Below are 15,558 nucleotides of genomic sequence, written 5' to 3'. Positions count from 1 at the left end.
ATCATAGCAACTCCATTATAGAAAGGACAACAACAGCAAAAGGATTAGTTTGAAATATCAAATATTCAAAACAAGGAGCTTCCCTCAAAACAACCTTCTCAGTTTGTTTTTGCAGCATTCCATTTAAAAATACGAAATGGACTAGTATGGGAAGATGGTTTGGTTTTAAAAAGCGCAAACTTATCCAAACAAGGTAGGGTGAAGTATGCCTACACAGCCGTGTAGTTTAGGTACTTTTATTTTCCCAATAATCCCCCAACCCGACTAGTCTATAACTAATAGATTGCTGCATGCATAAGGTAGAAATTTAGATTAGTGAACTAACCACTAGATGAATTAAACCTTTTCTTTCAATTCCTATAATTTTATAGGATAACTTTTTTTATAAGTGAGAAAATTGATAAAATTAAAAAAAAAGAATTTAATCAACTTTGACTCAAGATAGCAAAATTTCACACAAAAATTATAAACTCAATGGTGATTAATCTTTTATTTTATTACTTTAATCAATAGTAGAACAAGTATGCTACTTGAGTATTCTCAGTTCATTGGTGTTTGATTAAGCATAAGAAAGAGCATATAAATATAGACAATGCTATGATGCATGCACCAAGATAAATCTAAGGGCTTAAATCTTAACATAATCTAATATCAAAAACCCCAATTAAATCTACACTGAACTTCTTAGTGCATCAAACAAGAAGTCCAACTTGGTGCATTTTTAACCCATTCTCTAAAAACATAGCAGAAAGTATGATATGAATGTGATCCACTTCTTGGTACAATGATTTGTTCGGGTCCAATCAACATTGATGAAATGCAAACATGATCTTCAACCTGTTTCTTGCTCGAATTCTTCACCCTCTGATTCGTCAGCATTGTCCGCGTCATCATCATCAGCATCATTGTCAAAGTCTTCCTTATCGTTCTCGTTAGTTGTCTTCCCAATCACAACCAGGTTGCTGTTCATCTTCCTGATTTCATTGCACTGAACATTGATATAAATGATGAGTAAGACGACGAATGCTAATCCATTTTGGACAAAATCATAAGTGTAGCGCTCAATGAAAATTTACTTGCTATTAAAGATAAAACAAAAATAAAACACCCTAAAGCCTAAAGCCTAAATCCTAAATCCTAAGCTCTAAATCCAAACTCTAAATCATAAACTCTAAATCCTAAATTCTAAATTTGAACCATTGATATAATAATAAATGAAGAGCTAAGATTTGTTTAATAAACAAGAAATGCATCATTCTTTCCCTTAGTAAAGTGCGTTTAAGGATGAGTCATCGAGTAAGACACCAGAGAAAAGAAAAAAAAAAAGAAGAAAGAAACTCCCCTGTACCTTGATGCCCATTTATCCTCAGAACATGTCATTTATCTTTTCAAGGAAACCTTCTTTCAATTATGGAAGCACGAGAATATTATTTCAAATTCTGGTATATACGCATCATATGCGGAATACAGATAAGATACCCAATAGATATGATCTCTGTAACAATTTTCCGCAACTGCAATCTAAGCATTGGGTTCGGCAATAATGATATCGCCGAACATGCCGAAACTGGCGGTCACCCCACCAGTAGTAGGAGATGTAAGGATGGATACATAGAATTAATATTCTCAAAATTGGCATTCTATTTGTGTTAATATACAACTAACAAAAATCGATTGCATTACCACACTTAACACATTCATGAATACTTGGAAGTATAGTATGCACTGCACTGGTTCATACCATACTTAAATTGATAATACCCAATGAGTGTGGGTGACTCACCACTAATACTACACATATCTAAGAACTAATTCAAATTTCAAAATAATGAAAGCTAAAGCATAGTCTATAGGTAAATAAAAGAGGCAAATTGAAGCAAATAGGTAAATGCTAATGTGGCAAAAGAGCATCATAATTCATAGCATACAATCAGACATAAATTTCATATATAAATAAATAATCTTCAGAAGTCAGAACCTAAAGTATACATGAAATTTCTATTGCACCCTAATTTATGAATTAACAACCAAATCATCCAAATTCCTAATTCAAATGCAGAATCATACAAATCTAATTGCTTCCGTTATTACTTATCATTGACATTGTCATTAATTTAGAATCTAAAAACTATTCATTTACGAAATTAATCCGCCAAATGGAAAAAAACCCTAAAAGAAGGGGTTTTTAGGGTAAATAGAAGGAGGGAGAAAACACCTTCTCTTCAAAATCGGATTCTTCCATGGTGAGGAGGAGCTCCTCGTTGTGGGGGAGAGGCCATTGAGAGGGAAGGAGATACGACGTCGGAATATTCCTCGTCGATAATGGGTACTGAGTCATGTACGCCGGAAACTGCATCATCCTCTCTCTCTCTCTCCCTCTCTCTCTCTCTTCTTTTTAATTTTTATTATTATTATTAGAAGTATTTTCTTTTGGTCTTTTTTTTGGATAAAATATTTTCTTCTCTTTCTTTTTGGACATTGGCCCATTTCTAATATAAAACCTTGAGACTAAAAGTTCCTCTTAAGAATTTTTTGTGTTGGGCTTTTATGCCCTGTTCTAATACCAAAAACACCAGAAAATTATTTTTATTTTAAATTAAAAAATTAAACATATAAAATATAATTAATAAACAAATCAAAGGAAAAAACATTAAATTACTCTTAAAAATTTAAGACTTTTCGAAACAAAAATATTATATGTATAAAAAAAATTAATTATTATGTATTTATATATAAATATATATTATATAATTTATTTTTAATGTATATTTTATAGTTAAATATCTATACTTTGTATAAATAATTTATTTAGTAACTAATTTTTTGTGTGTCATATGATAGTTGATGTATTTATTATAATACATTTATTATAAAACTAATGTACCTTTGGTAATAGCTAAACTACATATTTTGGTACCTCTACACTATTTCTATATATTTATACTTAACGCAAAGGACTACTTTCATCACCCTTTTGTTAACTAACTGAGCTAATATCAATTTAGAGGAATAGACTCATATTTATAGAAAATCTTTAGTTTGCCACTTTTCTACTATTTAGACAGAAACTTAATTAAAATGTCAAATTAAAAAAAAAAAAACAACTCATATATACAAAATAATGAATTATTAAATTAGTTATATCTATAAATACATATTAAAATATAAAAATATATTAAAAATATAAAATAATGTATATGAACAAACATAAATATATAAAATTTATTTGATGGTTAATTTTTAGTATATATTTTTAAAAAAAGAAGAGAAGAATAATCTCATTACAAAAATACGGTTAAAATTAAGAGAGTAAACTAAAAAAATATTATGTATATCCAAATTATGTATGATGATACAATATATAAAAATATTTATAAATATTAAAAAAATTAAAATAATAAAAATGTAATATTATGTAATAAATATTTAAATATATTAAATAATATTAATAAATACTAGTTGATTCTAATATATTCTAACAAATATAATAAATTATTTATTAAAAAAGTATTACTTTTTAAACAAAGGGTGTGGTTAGTAGTTAGCACTTAGCAGTTACTTATTCAAAAGCAATTAATTTAGATTTGAATTTTGAAGCATACCCAAAAATTCTCTTTCTTCCATCTAGAAAAAACACAAGGTTGCCTCAGATCTTTCTCAACTCTTCTGGTTTTGGAATTTTGAATGTTCCTCACCTGAGAAAGTTCTTGCTTGCCAACCCTTTATTTATTTATTTATTTTTTTTTTTTGTGTACTTTGATGGATGATGATCAAAGCAATTAGAAATTAGAATCTATGACAAGACTTGCACTTATCCCATTTTGTCTTCTATCTACTTCATCTTTTGTCACACCCACCGCAACCCCATCAAACCAAAACCTTATTTAAGCAAAATTTGTCTTAACAAGTAACGAGGAAACCATCTTACATAAGTAAATGTCTACAAGGAGCTTCCATTTTTTGACCCTTTTTAAAATCATTTTTGGCCTAAACTTGAAGTAACTCACTTTCTCAATTCTCAAACAAAACGTGTCATTTCCCTTCATTGTACACGACTTCTTCTCTCTCATGGCTTCCACCCCAAGATTCCCTCCTTCATTCCCACCACTTCACCGTATCAAAAAACCAATCTTTTTTACAAACACTGAAACCCCATCAAACCCTTTTGTCCAATTAAGCTTCCCTATGCTATTTGCTTTATGGTTTATATGCCTTGCAAGTTGTAAAGTTTCAAGCTTTTGAATTTTGATGTATTCAATACAATACAATATCATAATTAATATAATAAGATATTATGGGGAGGTTGTGTGTTTGTGTATTGGAAGCAAAAGATCTTCCAGTGAATGAGTCTTATGTGAAGCTCAAGCTTGGGAAGTTGAAGTCTAAAACTACAAGGATAGTGAGGAACACTTGCAACCCAATTTGGAATGAGGAGTTTGCTTTGAAGGTGCATGATTTGGAGCAAGTGCTTCTTGTCTCTGTTGTTAGTAATACTCATCATGGTGGTGGTGATGAATCAAGGGTCATCAATGGTGGTTCTGTGGAACTTGTGGTTGGTGAAGTGAGGGTTCTTGTTGGTTCTATTGCATCTGCTGATAAACAAACCTTGCCCCCAACTTGGTTCAATCTTGAAAGTCCTAATAGTGGGAAATTTTTCAACAAATATTGCGGTTTGTTCCCTTCACAATATATGTTACTTGCATAGACATTGATATGTTCATAACTTATTATAACTCCATGTAACTTATTATGTTAGTTATGAATAGATTAAGTTATGAATGTGCCAAATTTTGTTTCTCTACATTGAGTTATAAGACTGCATTTAGATACTGTATTTGAGACAGAAACAACAAAAAATCTTTGAAAAACTAAGGAAAGGCAGCAATGGGGTGGAGATTGTAAACTATCTGCAATTTTCTTATGCATTTGGTTTATGCAAATTTTCTTATGTATTTGGAGATTATAAGTATGCTGAAGCTTTACTACTGTAGTGTTAAACAAAACTAGAGCAGTGATCTTTGTTAACTTTCACTCTGTGCTCCCTTTTAGTCTTATGGTTCATATTTTTTATGCCATGTCCAGAATTTGAACTATTGGAATTGTATTGGAGAAGAGATAATAACATATATCTGCATGAAAAAAAACCATGAGCTGCATTTTACATTCTTATCTTATTTTAATTTTTATATTGTTTATTGTTTTGGTTCCTCATAGATTAGACATATCAAACTGATTTTCAGCTTAATGTGTTATATAATCAGGGAAAATTCTACTTACCATATCTCTTCATAGTAAAAGCCATTTTAACCACACACATTCACAAAACTTGAGTGTTGCAACTGAAGACTCAAAAGACTTGGAATCTCCACAAATTTCATCTAACAAAATGAGTGAAACTAAAAAGTTGCTGAAGGTTATTGCTAACCGTTTAGATAGGATCTTCAACAAGAAAGATGGAAGTTCATCAAAAGCCGAGGATTCTCCTGAAACATCCACTATTTTATCTGATTCTGAAGATTTTGTAGAAAGTTTATCTTCTCCTTGTAGCTTTGAAGAAGCAATTGCACTAATGGAATCCGGAGATAACAAACAGGAGATGCCAGATAACTTGCCGGGTGGTGTTCTGGTGGATCAGGTTTATGCAGTATCTCCATATGATCTTAATGCATTTCTTTTCGCACCAAATTCACAGTTTAGGAAAGATTTGGCAGAACTGCAGGGGACAACAAATATGCAAGAAGGGCCTTGGACATGGAAACATGGGGACACATCTTGTTTAATGCGAGTTGTTTCGTATACAAAAGCAGCTTCGAAGCTAGTTAAGGCTGTTAATGCCACTGAAGAGCAAAGCTATGTTAGAGTGAGTAAGGATGAATTTGCAGTACTTGTTAGTGTAAGCACACCTGAGGTTCCATATGGGAGCACATTTCGGGTTGAATTGCTTTACAAGATAATGCCGAGTGGCGAATTATCTTCTGGAGAGAAATCATCACATCTTGTGGTATCATGGGGCATGATGTTCCTACAGAGCACAATGATGAAAGGAATGATAGAAGGGGGAACTAGACAAGGACTGAAGGAGAGTTTTGATCAGTTCTCCGACCTACTTGCTCGAAATTTCAAGGTGCTAGATTTGGCAGACTTATCAGACAAGGAACATTTGTTGGCAACTTTGCAGACAGAGGACCCTTGGAATTGGTGGATGGCAATCAAATACTTTTCGAATTTCACGGTAGCTTCCACTTTGTTTATGTTTTTATATGTTTTGCTGCATATTTCGCGGTGCGGTCCGAGGGAACCTCGCGGCTTGGAATTCAAGGGACTTGAATTGCCAGATAGCTTTGGAGAGCTTGTTACAAGTGCAATTTTGATCATTCAGTTGCATCGTGTTTACAATATGGTTGTTCACTTTGTGCAGGCTAGATTTCAGATGGGTAAGCACATTGTTTGAAACTACTTTTATGAAGTGTACGAGTTAACTCGAGAGTTTGATAGCCTTGTTGTCATGCTTGTTATCAGTTATCACTACTAATTGACTTGCTACGAAAGTTTAACTATTGATCCAATTTGTTATAACAGGAACTGATCATGGCCTAAAAGCCAACGGGGATGGTTGGGTTGTTACAGTGGCTTTAATTGAGGCGGTCGACTTGGCATCCTTGGAGTCCACAGGGTTGTCGGACCCCTATGTAATTTTAACCTGCAATGGACAAACAAGGTCAAGCTCAGTGAAGCTTCAAACATCTGATCCTCAATGGAATGGTTTGCATTAACTTGGTACTTATTACATGCATGAAATTTTTCCTTTCTAGATGAGTATATTTTTACCAGTGTTTCTCTATTGGTTTTTTGTTCAAATTTATGCAGAGATATTAGAGTTTGATGCTATGGAAGAACCACCATCGGTTTTAGATGTGGAAGTTTTCGATTTTGATGGTCCATTTGACCAGGATGTTTCGCTAGGACGTGCCGAGATCAATTTCCTAAAGCACACATCGACAGAATTGGCCGACATGTGGATTGTGCTTGAAGGAAAGCTCGCCAAGTCCGCACAATCGAAGTTGCATCTGAGGATTTTCTTGGACAATAATAAAGGAGTCGAAACGATTAAGGAATATTTGGAGAAAATGGAAAAGGAAGTAGGAAGAAAGGTATAAGAACCAGGAATTGGTTTCTGATTTTTGGTGTTATGGATCATGAGAATCCTTTCTTGTATGTGTGACTAATAATGGATGGATTGCAGTTGAATCTTCAATCGCCTCAACGAAATTCTACATTCCAGAAACTGTTTGGTTTGCCTCCAGAAGAATTTCTAATCAAAGAATTCACATGTTACCTGAAAAGAAAAATGCCTTTACAGGTATGTAGTTAGCATAAGAGCATGCTTTTAGAGTTTTAGTAACGCTTTTAGAATAATCGTGCACCGATGAACTAACATATTACTATACTCCTTGATATTCTAATAAGTGGAAATCTTTAGAGTTAGTTTCTCTGGATTTGTACATGTAATAATTTTGTAACTGCAGGGAAGGATGTTTCTTTCGGCTAGGATTCTTGGGTTTTATGCCAATCTTTTTGGACATAAAACCAAATTTTTCTTCCTTTGGGAAGACATAGAGGACATACAAGTTCATCCTCCAACATGGGCATCAGTAGGAAGCCCTATACTGGTCATAATTCTACGGAAAGGTCGAGGAATCGATGCAAGGCATGGCGCGAAGTCTATAGACGAAGAAGGAAGGCTTAGGTTCCATTTTCAGTCATTTGCATCGTTCGGTGTGGCCTCCAGGTATTATTAATATGAAACTGTTTCTAGTAATGTAGACTGAACTTATGGAATTTATCGGATAACATTTCTTTTTTCGTTCCTTGTTAAAAGAACGATTCGAGCCTTGTGGAGAGCAAGAACACTGCCCTACCAGAAAGAACAAGTTATGGAAGAGCATGAAGAACAAGAGGGAGGCTTTGTAATTCCTGAAGACTCTGAATATGTCATGGACAATGAAGGAAAAGGATCCAAGATATATTCTGCAGAATTTCCAATCAAGGTAAGCATCGATTGCTTGTGCCACAAACAATACCATATAACTTGTATTGTATTTTGATTTGATGAAATTGAAGGATGATAAAGAAAATCTTGTTCTTATGACTTCAAACTTGATCCAATATCAGTATATAATTATAATAATCAAAGTTTCTTTTTGATGATTTGGCATTACGTGATTGGATGATACTTCGAATTGTTGTGTTACTCTTTGCACAGATGAGATCAATGATGGGAATTTTTGATGGAGGAAGCTTGGAACATAGAATTATGCAGAGAGCAGGTTGTATGAACTATGAAACTACTTCGTGGGAGCCGATAAAGCCGGACGTCTTTGAAAGGCGCGTTTCGTACAGATTCAATCGTCAAATGTCAGTTTTCGGCGGCGATGTCACATGCACACAACAGAAGTTTCCAAATGCAGACACTGGAGGTTGGATTGTGAATGAGGTTATGACTCTTCATGGTGTCCCATTTGCTGATCACTTCCATGTATGTATTCTAAACTTGGAAACAATTGTATTGCATGAATTTAATTTTGATGCATCGTTAGCTGATTAGATATCGCTACGTAGACAAATAGTTAATCATCACATCTATGATCTCAGAAAGCAACTACTTCTATCTACGTGACAACACCTGATTGAATTACATTAGCAACCAATCAGATGTTGTCACGTAAGTAGGATATTTAATTTTCACATTTATTATCTCAAATAGAACATTTGATTGAATGTTAAGAAAGTTTTAGGCTAACAATGTATAGAAATTAAGATTTGGTTTGGTAAAATATTTTAGAGAGGTAAAAAGTACAAACTCTTCATTTTGTGTTTTGGTAAATAAAAAAGATCGTGTGCTTCTGCTTGTAACTTTTAAGAGTAAAAATGGGTTTTGAAAGCACCTAAAAGGAGGTCATTTTTAAAGTTTGTTTATGTTTATTAAAATTAAAAAGTCTAATATAATTTCATATATTAATAAATATTAAAATTTACCTTTATTTATGTCTATTAAGTTTTTTTCTTTTCAATTTTAGAAGTCATTTTACCAAATATAATTATTGTTGCTTGTGATTATTGAATAATATTTTTAGTTTGATTTACCAAATATAGATGCTACAGTTAAAGAAAGCTATTTTCGAAAACTAAAAGTTTTACTAAACCGATCCTAAGTTCTAACTGTATTAATCTTTTTGTACATATTTTTAATTGTTCCACAAAGGATACCTGATTACAATTAATTTTTTTCCCCTCTCTTTTGTAGATAAATTTTAGGTACGAAATTGAGAAATGTGGTATTGATGAAAGTGGTTGCAAGTGTGATATATACATTGGAATTGTGTGGCTCAAGAGCTCTGATTTTCAGCAAAGGATAGATAGGAACATATCAACCAAGTTTACCATTAGAGTGAAGGAAATATTTGAACAGGTTCAGAAAGAGATCTTGTTAATGTCTCAGAATTTTAATGGGCATTAGCACTCCCTAATTAAATATAGGATGCTAACACTGAAAAAATTATAATAATAATAAAGGCTAACGAGTTTAATATATAGAGTTCAATTTTAATGCACTAATACTGTAAAACATTTGACACCGAATAGAATCACATCTGTTTACTTTTGCTGATGTAATATTATGTAATTTGATGCATGTATAATTAATTTACAGTATATTAAAATTAAATTCTAGTATATAATTGATACAAAATTGTGAATATATCAAAGATATTGACAACCTGTATTATTGTATAATCTTATTCTCTTTGGATGAGATTATGTTTTAAATTATCAAGGGGGCGTATTATGAAAGAAGCTTGTCCCCACGGCAAAAAATATAAGCTTGTTTCAAATCATATTATTTTTCATTCTATGCCACTCTTAAATAATCAAATCTCATTCAATTATCTATTTATCATGGATGTGTTTGGGGTTCGTCCTAGAGCAAAAAAGAATAGGAATATCAGAAAGTTGTCGTAAAATAACTAAATAAGAAGTAACGAATATTTGGAAATATAATTACATAATTCTACTAGTAATATTCTCTAGAATTATTATATTAATATTAATATATTTAATTATATTATAATAAAGTATATAAGAGAGAGAAATATGTGAAAGAGAGAAAGAAGAATATTTGCTATTCTTATTACTATTGTGTGTTTTGTTAGAGGCAAAGCCTCTATTTATATAAATATATAAGGTTACGTTGTCAAACTTTATTAAATGTAATTTCTCTTGAAAACTGATTCCTTCAATCTTGAGAAGGTTGGCCGCCCAAGTCATGGTCATCCACATTGTTATCATAACACTCCTCCTTGGATGACCATTTAAAATTATGTCTCATTAAAACCTTACTAAAGAAAAATTCAGTGAAAAAAAACCTTAGTGAATGAAAAAAAGTACAAAATCCTTTGGTGATGGGACTGCCTCATTAAAAATCTTGTCAAGAAAAATCCAATGGGAAAAAACGTTACCAAGAAAAAAAAAGTACAATTTTCCCCTCTTGTCGACATTATTTAACATCTCAAAATTGGCACATCTCAATATGATGTACCAATCTTTCAAAAGAAAATTTTGGGAGTGACTTTGTGAATAAATCTGCCAGATTATCACTTGAGCAGATCTGTTGGATATCAATTGTCTCTTGATTTTGAAGATCATGAGTGAAGAAGAATTTAGGAATTTGGGAAAAATATGCTTTGATTTATCCGCCTTTAAGTTGAACAATACATGCTGTATTATCTTCAAACAGGACAGTTGAAGCTATCTTCTAATCAATCAGTCCACATGCTGACAGAATATATTGGATCACACTCCTCATCCAAAAACACTCGTGACTAGCTTCATGTATCGCTAGTATTTCAGCATGATTAGAGGATGTTGCTGCAATCGTCTGTTTCGTGGATCTCCATGATATAGTTGTACCACCATATGTGAATAGGTATCCTGTTTAAGATCTCCCTTTATATAGATCAGACAAATATCCAGCATCTGCATAGCCAACTAATTGTGACTTGGATCCATAGGGATAAATCAATCTCATATCAACTGTTCCATGAAAATATCGAAAGATCTGTTTGATTCCACTCCATTGTCTTCTGGTTGGAGAGGAACTATATCTTGCTAGTAAATTCACAGTAAATGATATATCGGGTCGTGTATTATTAGCAAGATACATTAGTGCGCTAATAGCACTAAGATATGGTACTTCAGGACCAAGGATATCTTCATTCTCTTCTTTAGGACGGTATTGATCATTTTCCACATCCAAAGATCTTACAATCATTGGGTACTTAATAGATGTGACTTATCCATATAAAATCTTTTCAAGATCTTTTCTGTGTATGTTGTTTGATGAATAAAGATTCCATTTTTTTATGCTCGATATGCAGGTCGAGACAAAATTTAGTTTTTCCAAGATCTTTCATCTCAAACTCTTCTTTTAGAGTTTTTATAATTGTTGGAATCTCTTCAGGAGTTCCAATGATATTTAAATCATCAACGAACATAGCAATTATAATGAATTCAGATGCAGATTTCTTTATGAAAACACATGGACATATATCATCATTCTTGAATCCATTTTTGGCCAGATACTCAGTAAGACGATTATACCACATTCGTCTAGATTGCTTCAAACCATATAAAGATCTTTTCAATTTGACTGAGTATAACCCTTGCGAATATTCATTGGATGGTTTAGATATCTTTAATCATTTAGGGACTTTCATATAGATATCACGATCTAATGAGCCATACAAATAGGCTGTTACCACATCCATTAAATGCATATGCAGATAAACTGACCAAATAACGCAATGTTATCGCATCCACTACAGGAGAATTCGTTTCTTTATAATCTATACCGGCCTTTGTGAAAAACCTTGTGCCATAAGTCGGGTTTTGTAGCGCACAACTTTATTTTTCTCATTTCGTTTTCTCACAAATACCCACCGGTATCCAATAGGTTTTACATCTTCTGGTGTACGGACTACAGGTCCAAAGACTTCACGTTTTGCAAGTGAGTCTAACTCAGCCTTCATGGCTTCATTCCATTTTGGCCAATCATTCCTTTGTCGACATTCTTCGACTGATCTTGGCTCAAGATCCTTACTTTCATGCATGATATTTAATACCGCATTATATGCAAATATTTCATTGACAATTGTCTTATTTTGGTCCCATTTCTTTCCTGTAAAGACATAATTTATCGAGATCTCGTCATGTTTACAATTTTCAGATACCTGAATGTCTTCTGGTGTTAAAACTATATCCGAATTTTGGACAACTGTAGGTGTTTCTACTATGTCTTTTTTAACAGGAATATTATTTACCTGTTTTCTCTTTCGAGGATTTTTGTCTTTGGAACCGACAGGCCTGCCACACTTCTGGCATGTATTTGCTTCAGTGACTATTTGTCCTACTGGGACATCAATTCGAATTGGGGCATTTTCTGCCCTGCCACGCTTCTGGCGTGAATTTGCTTCAGTGGCTACTTGTCCTACTGGAACATCAATTCAAATTGGGGCATTTTCCGCTGGTATATAAGATTTGGTTATCCTCTTTGTATCGGAAAATGCATCAGATAATTCATTTGCTATTCTTTGCAAATGTATAATCTTTTGAACTTCTAGTTCATATTGCCCTGATTGAGGATCTAAATGCATCAACGATGATGCATTCCAATTAAGTTCCTTTTCAGGAAGCTTATTCTCTCCCCCTAATGTTGGAAATTCTGATTCATCAAACTAATAATCCGCAAACCGGGTTTTAAATACATCTCTCGTTTGTATCGCAAGATACCTCACTATAGAGGGATAATCATATCCAACATATATCCCCAATTTTCTTTGGGGTCCCATTTTGGTGCGATTAGATGGTGCAATGGAAACATATATCGCACATCCAAATATTCTTAAATGGGAAATATTTGGCTGCTGGCCAAAAGCTAATTGCATAGGAGATAACTGATAGTAACTCGTTGGCCTCAAACGAATAAGTGCTGCGGCATGTAAAATAGCATGCCCCCAAACCGAGGTTGGGAGATTTGTTCCCATAAATAAGGGTTTAACAATCAATTTGAGGCATTCAATAAGTGTTTCTGCTAACCCATTTTTGTGTGTGAACATAAGCTACTGGATATTTAACACTTATTCCATTAGCCATACAATAAGCATCAAAAGCTTGGGAAGTAAATTCACCAGCATTATCAAGACAAATTGCTTTGATTGAATTTTCTGGAAATTGTGCTTTTAATCGAATAATTTGAGCCGGTAATCTCGCAAACGCCAAATTACGAGAATATAATAAGCACACATGTGACCATCTTGAAGATGCGTCTATCAGGACCATAAAATATCTAAAAGATCTATATGGTGGATGAATAGGTCCACATATATCACCTTGAATCCTTTCTAGGATTTCAGGAGACTCAAATCCAATCTTTACTGGTGATATCCTTAAAATTAACTTTCCCTAAGAACATGCAGTACAACAAAATTCACTAGTTTTAAGAATCTTCTGGTTCTTTAGTGAATGTCCATGGGAGTTTTCAATGATTCTCCGCATCATGGTTGTTCCGGATGACCCAATCGGTCGTGCCAAGTTATGAATTCATTTGGGCTAGTAAACTTCTGGTTTACAGTGGCATGTGATTCAATTGCACTAATCTTTGTATAATATAACCCAGATGAAAGTGAGGGTAATTTTTCTAATATAACTTTCTTATTTGAATAATGAGTTGTGATACATAAATACTCATGATTTTCCTCATTCATTGTCTCAATATGATATCCATTTCGGCGAATATCTTTGAAATTCAACAAGTTTCTCAGAGACTTGGTAGATAATAGTGCATTATTTATTACAAATTTTTTTCCTCAAGAAAACAAAATTATAGCTATTCCGGAGCCTTCTATCACATTGCCTGAGTTAATAATAGTATTAACATATTCTTCTTTTGGCACAAGATGGGTAAAATATATATCACTTTTAAGAATAGTGTGCGAACTTGCACTATCCGCAAGGCAAATATCTTCAGAATATGTCCTTGCCATTTTTCTTTAAAAACAAATTATAATAAAATGAGTAGAAGTACATGTACAGTAAAATTATTCACATGAATACTTAACAAACACATACACATATCAAACTATTCCATCATTGATCAAATAGTCAATATTTCCTTCAAAATCCTTAAAGAAATTAGATACATCATAATGAGTGGTGAAATTTTCATCATTTGAAACAAAAATTGTTTCTTTTCCTTTGTCATCCTATTTCAAAGATACTTGATAAAGATCAACTAGATGCATTGGGGTACGACACGTACGTGACCAATGACCCTTTCCACCACAACGGAAGCATTTATTCTCAGTTGATTTACTTTGCCCATTGTTTATTTCTTTATCCCACTTCTGGTGAGATCCTTTCTTGTAAACATAATTTATTTTCCTTCCATAATTTTTCTTGTTATCAAAATCTTGTCATTTACCTCTTCTGGGGTTATAATTTGTCGCATTTGCTTCAGAAAATGGGACGGCGCCAACTAAGCGCGCTTCATGATTTCTCAAAAGTAACTCATTGTTGCGTTCGGCAACAAGAAAGTAGAAAATTAACTTAGAATATTTTTTAAATCCTTTTTCTCGATTGCTACTGCAGGAGCACATTCGAGACATGGAAGGTCGAAAAAGTTTTCCCTAACATATAAGAAGTATCACATGATTGTACCTTTCTTCAAGGTCTTTCCACAGATCTGCAGGATTTTTTAATGTGGGATATTCATTTTTCGATCATACTTCAAGATGACGACGAAGAAAAATCATAGATTTGGTTTTATCCTTTTGGGATGTATTATTTTCAGCCTTAATGGCATCTTCAAGATCCATTAAATCAAGATGGATTTTAACATCTAGTATCCATGAGAAATAATTATTTTAGATATATCAAAAGCATTATATTCAAGATAAAAGAGATTTGACATAATAAAAATTTATTACCTGAGTCTTCAAAAAAATTTAATCAGAGTCTCGTACTGATAAAATATTATAAAATAACTAAATAAATAAAGAAGAAGTCACCAAAAATAAAATAAATAAGGAAAAAATAACGAATATAAAATATGAAAATATAATTACATAACTCTACTAGTAATATTCTCTAGAATTATTATATTAATATTAATATATTTAATTATATTATAATAAAGTATATAAGAGAGAGAAATATGTAAAAGAGAGAAAAAAAATATTTACTATTTTTATTATTATTGTGTGTTTTGTTAAAGAAAGCCTCTATTTATATACAGATTATATTGTCAAATTTTATTAAATATAATTTTTTTAAAAAATTAATTTCTTCAATTTTGAGAAGGTTGACCGCCAAATCATGGTCATCCACATTGTTATCACAATAAAAGTGGAGATAATTTCTATGTCGTGTTTACAGAATAATAAGGCGAATATATCTCTTAACAAAAAGATTATAATGAATTTATAATTTTTAAAAGAATAAATTATT

At 32.5% G+C, this 15,558-nt stretch overlaps 2 protein-coding genes across 2 annotated transcripts; one reads left to right on the top strand and one right to left on the bottom strand.

Annotated features, from left to right (window-relative positions):
• Positions 1–466: 466 nt before the first annotated feature.
• LOC112790447 (uncharacterized) lies at positions 467–2,418 on the bottom strand. The gene is made up of 2 exons (XM_025832857.3): positions 2,216–2,418; positions 467–988 (listed from the first exon to the last, which is right to left on the bottom strand). Exons 1-2 carry the CDS (start codon positions 2,357–2,359, stop codon positions 833–835), a joined length of 300 nt encoding a protein of 99 aa, XP_025688642.1. The 5' UTR covers positions 2,360–2,418; the 3' UTR covers positions 467–832.
• Positions 2,419–3,593: 1,175 nt separating this feature from the next.
• Positions 3,594–9,748, top strand: LOC112790446 (C2 and GRAM domain-containing protein At5g50170). Its single transcript, XM_025832856.3, has 9 exons — positions 3,594–4,670; positions 5,262–6,434; positions 6,580–6,762; positions 6,868–7,151; positions 7,244–7,360; positions 7,527–7,789; positions 7,880–8,048; positions 8,264–8,536; positions 9,305–9,748. The coding sequence occupies exons 1-9, from the start codon at positions 4,295–4,297 to the stop codon at positions 9,515–9,517; spliced, it is 3,051 nt and encodes a 1,016-aa protein (XP_025688641.1). The 5' UTR covers positions 3,594–4,294; the 3' UTR covers positions 9,518–9,748.
• Positions 9,749–15,558: the final 5,810 nt, after the last annotated feature.

Source organism: Arachis hypogaea, chromosome 3 (genome assembly GCF_003086295.3).
Source record: "Arachis hypogaea cultivar Tifrunner chromosome 3, arahy.Tifrunner.gnm2.J5K5, whole genome shotgun sequence".
Classification (NCBI taxonomy): Eukaryota; Viridiplantae; Streptophyta; class Magnoliopsida; order Fabales; family Fabaceae; genus Arachis; species Arachis hypogaea.
The sequence above is the reverse complement of the archived record's forward strand: the minus strand, read 5'-3'. Positions and strand labels throughout refer to the sequence as shown.

What these genes read in the sequence shown, in the direction of transcription:
- LOC112790447 (XM_025832857.3), bottom strand. Translation starts at nt 2,359, where the DNA reads ATGATGCAGTTTCCGGCGTACATGACTCAGTACCCATTATCGACGAGG. An exon ending in AATCCGATTTTGAAGAGAAG is followed by an intron (nt 989 to 2,215) that starts GTGTTTTCTCCC and finishes ATCAATGTTCAG; the next exon opens with TGCAATGAAATCAGGAAGAT.
- LOC112790446 (XM_025832856.3), top strand. Translation starts at nt 4,295, where the DNA reads ATGGGGAGGTTGTGTGTTTGTGTATTGGAAGCAAAAGATCTTCCAGTG. An exon ending in AAAAGGAAGTAGGAAGAAAG is followed by an intron (nt 7,152 to 7,243) that starts GTATAAGAACCA and finishes GATGGATTGCAG; the next exon opens with TTGAATCTTCAATCGCCTCA. An exon ending in TCGTTCGGTGTGGCCTCCAG is followed by an intron (nt 7,790 to 7,879) that starts GTATTATTAATA and finishes CCTTGTTAAAAG; the next exon opens with AACGATTCGAGCCTTGTGGA.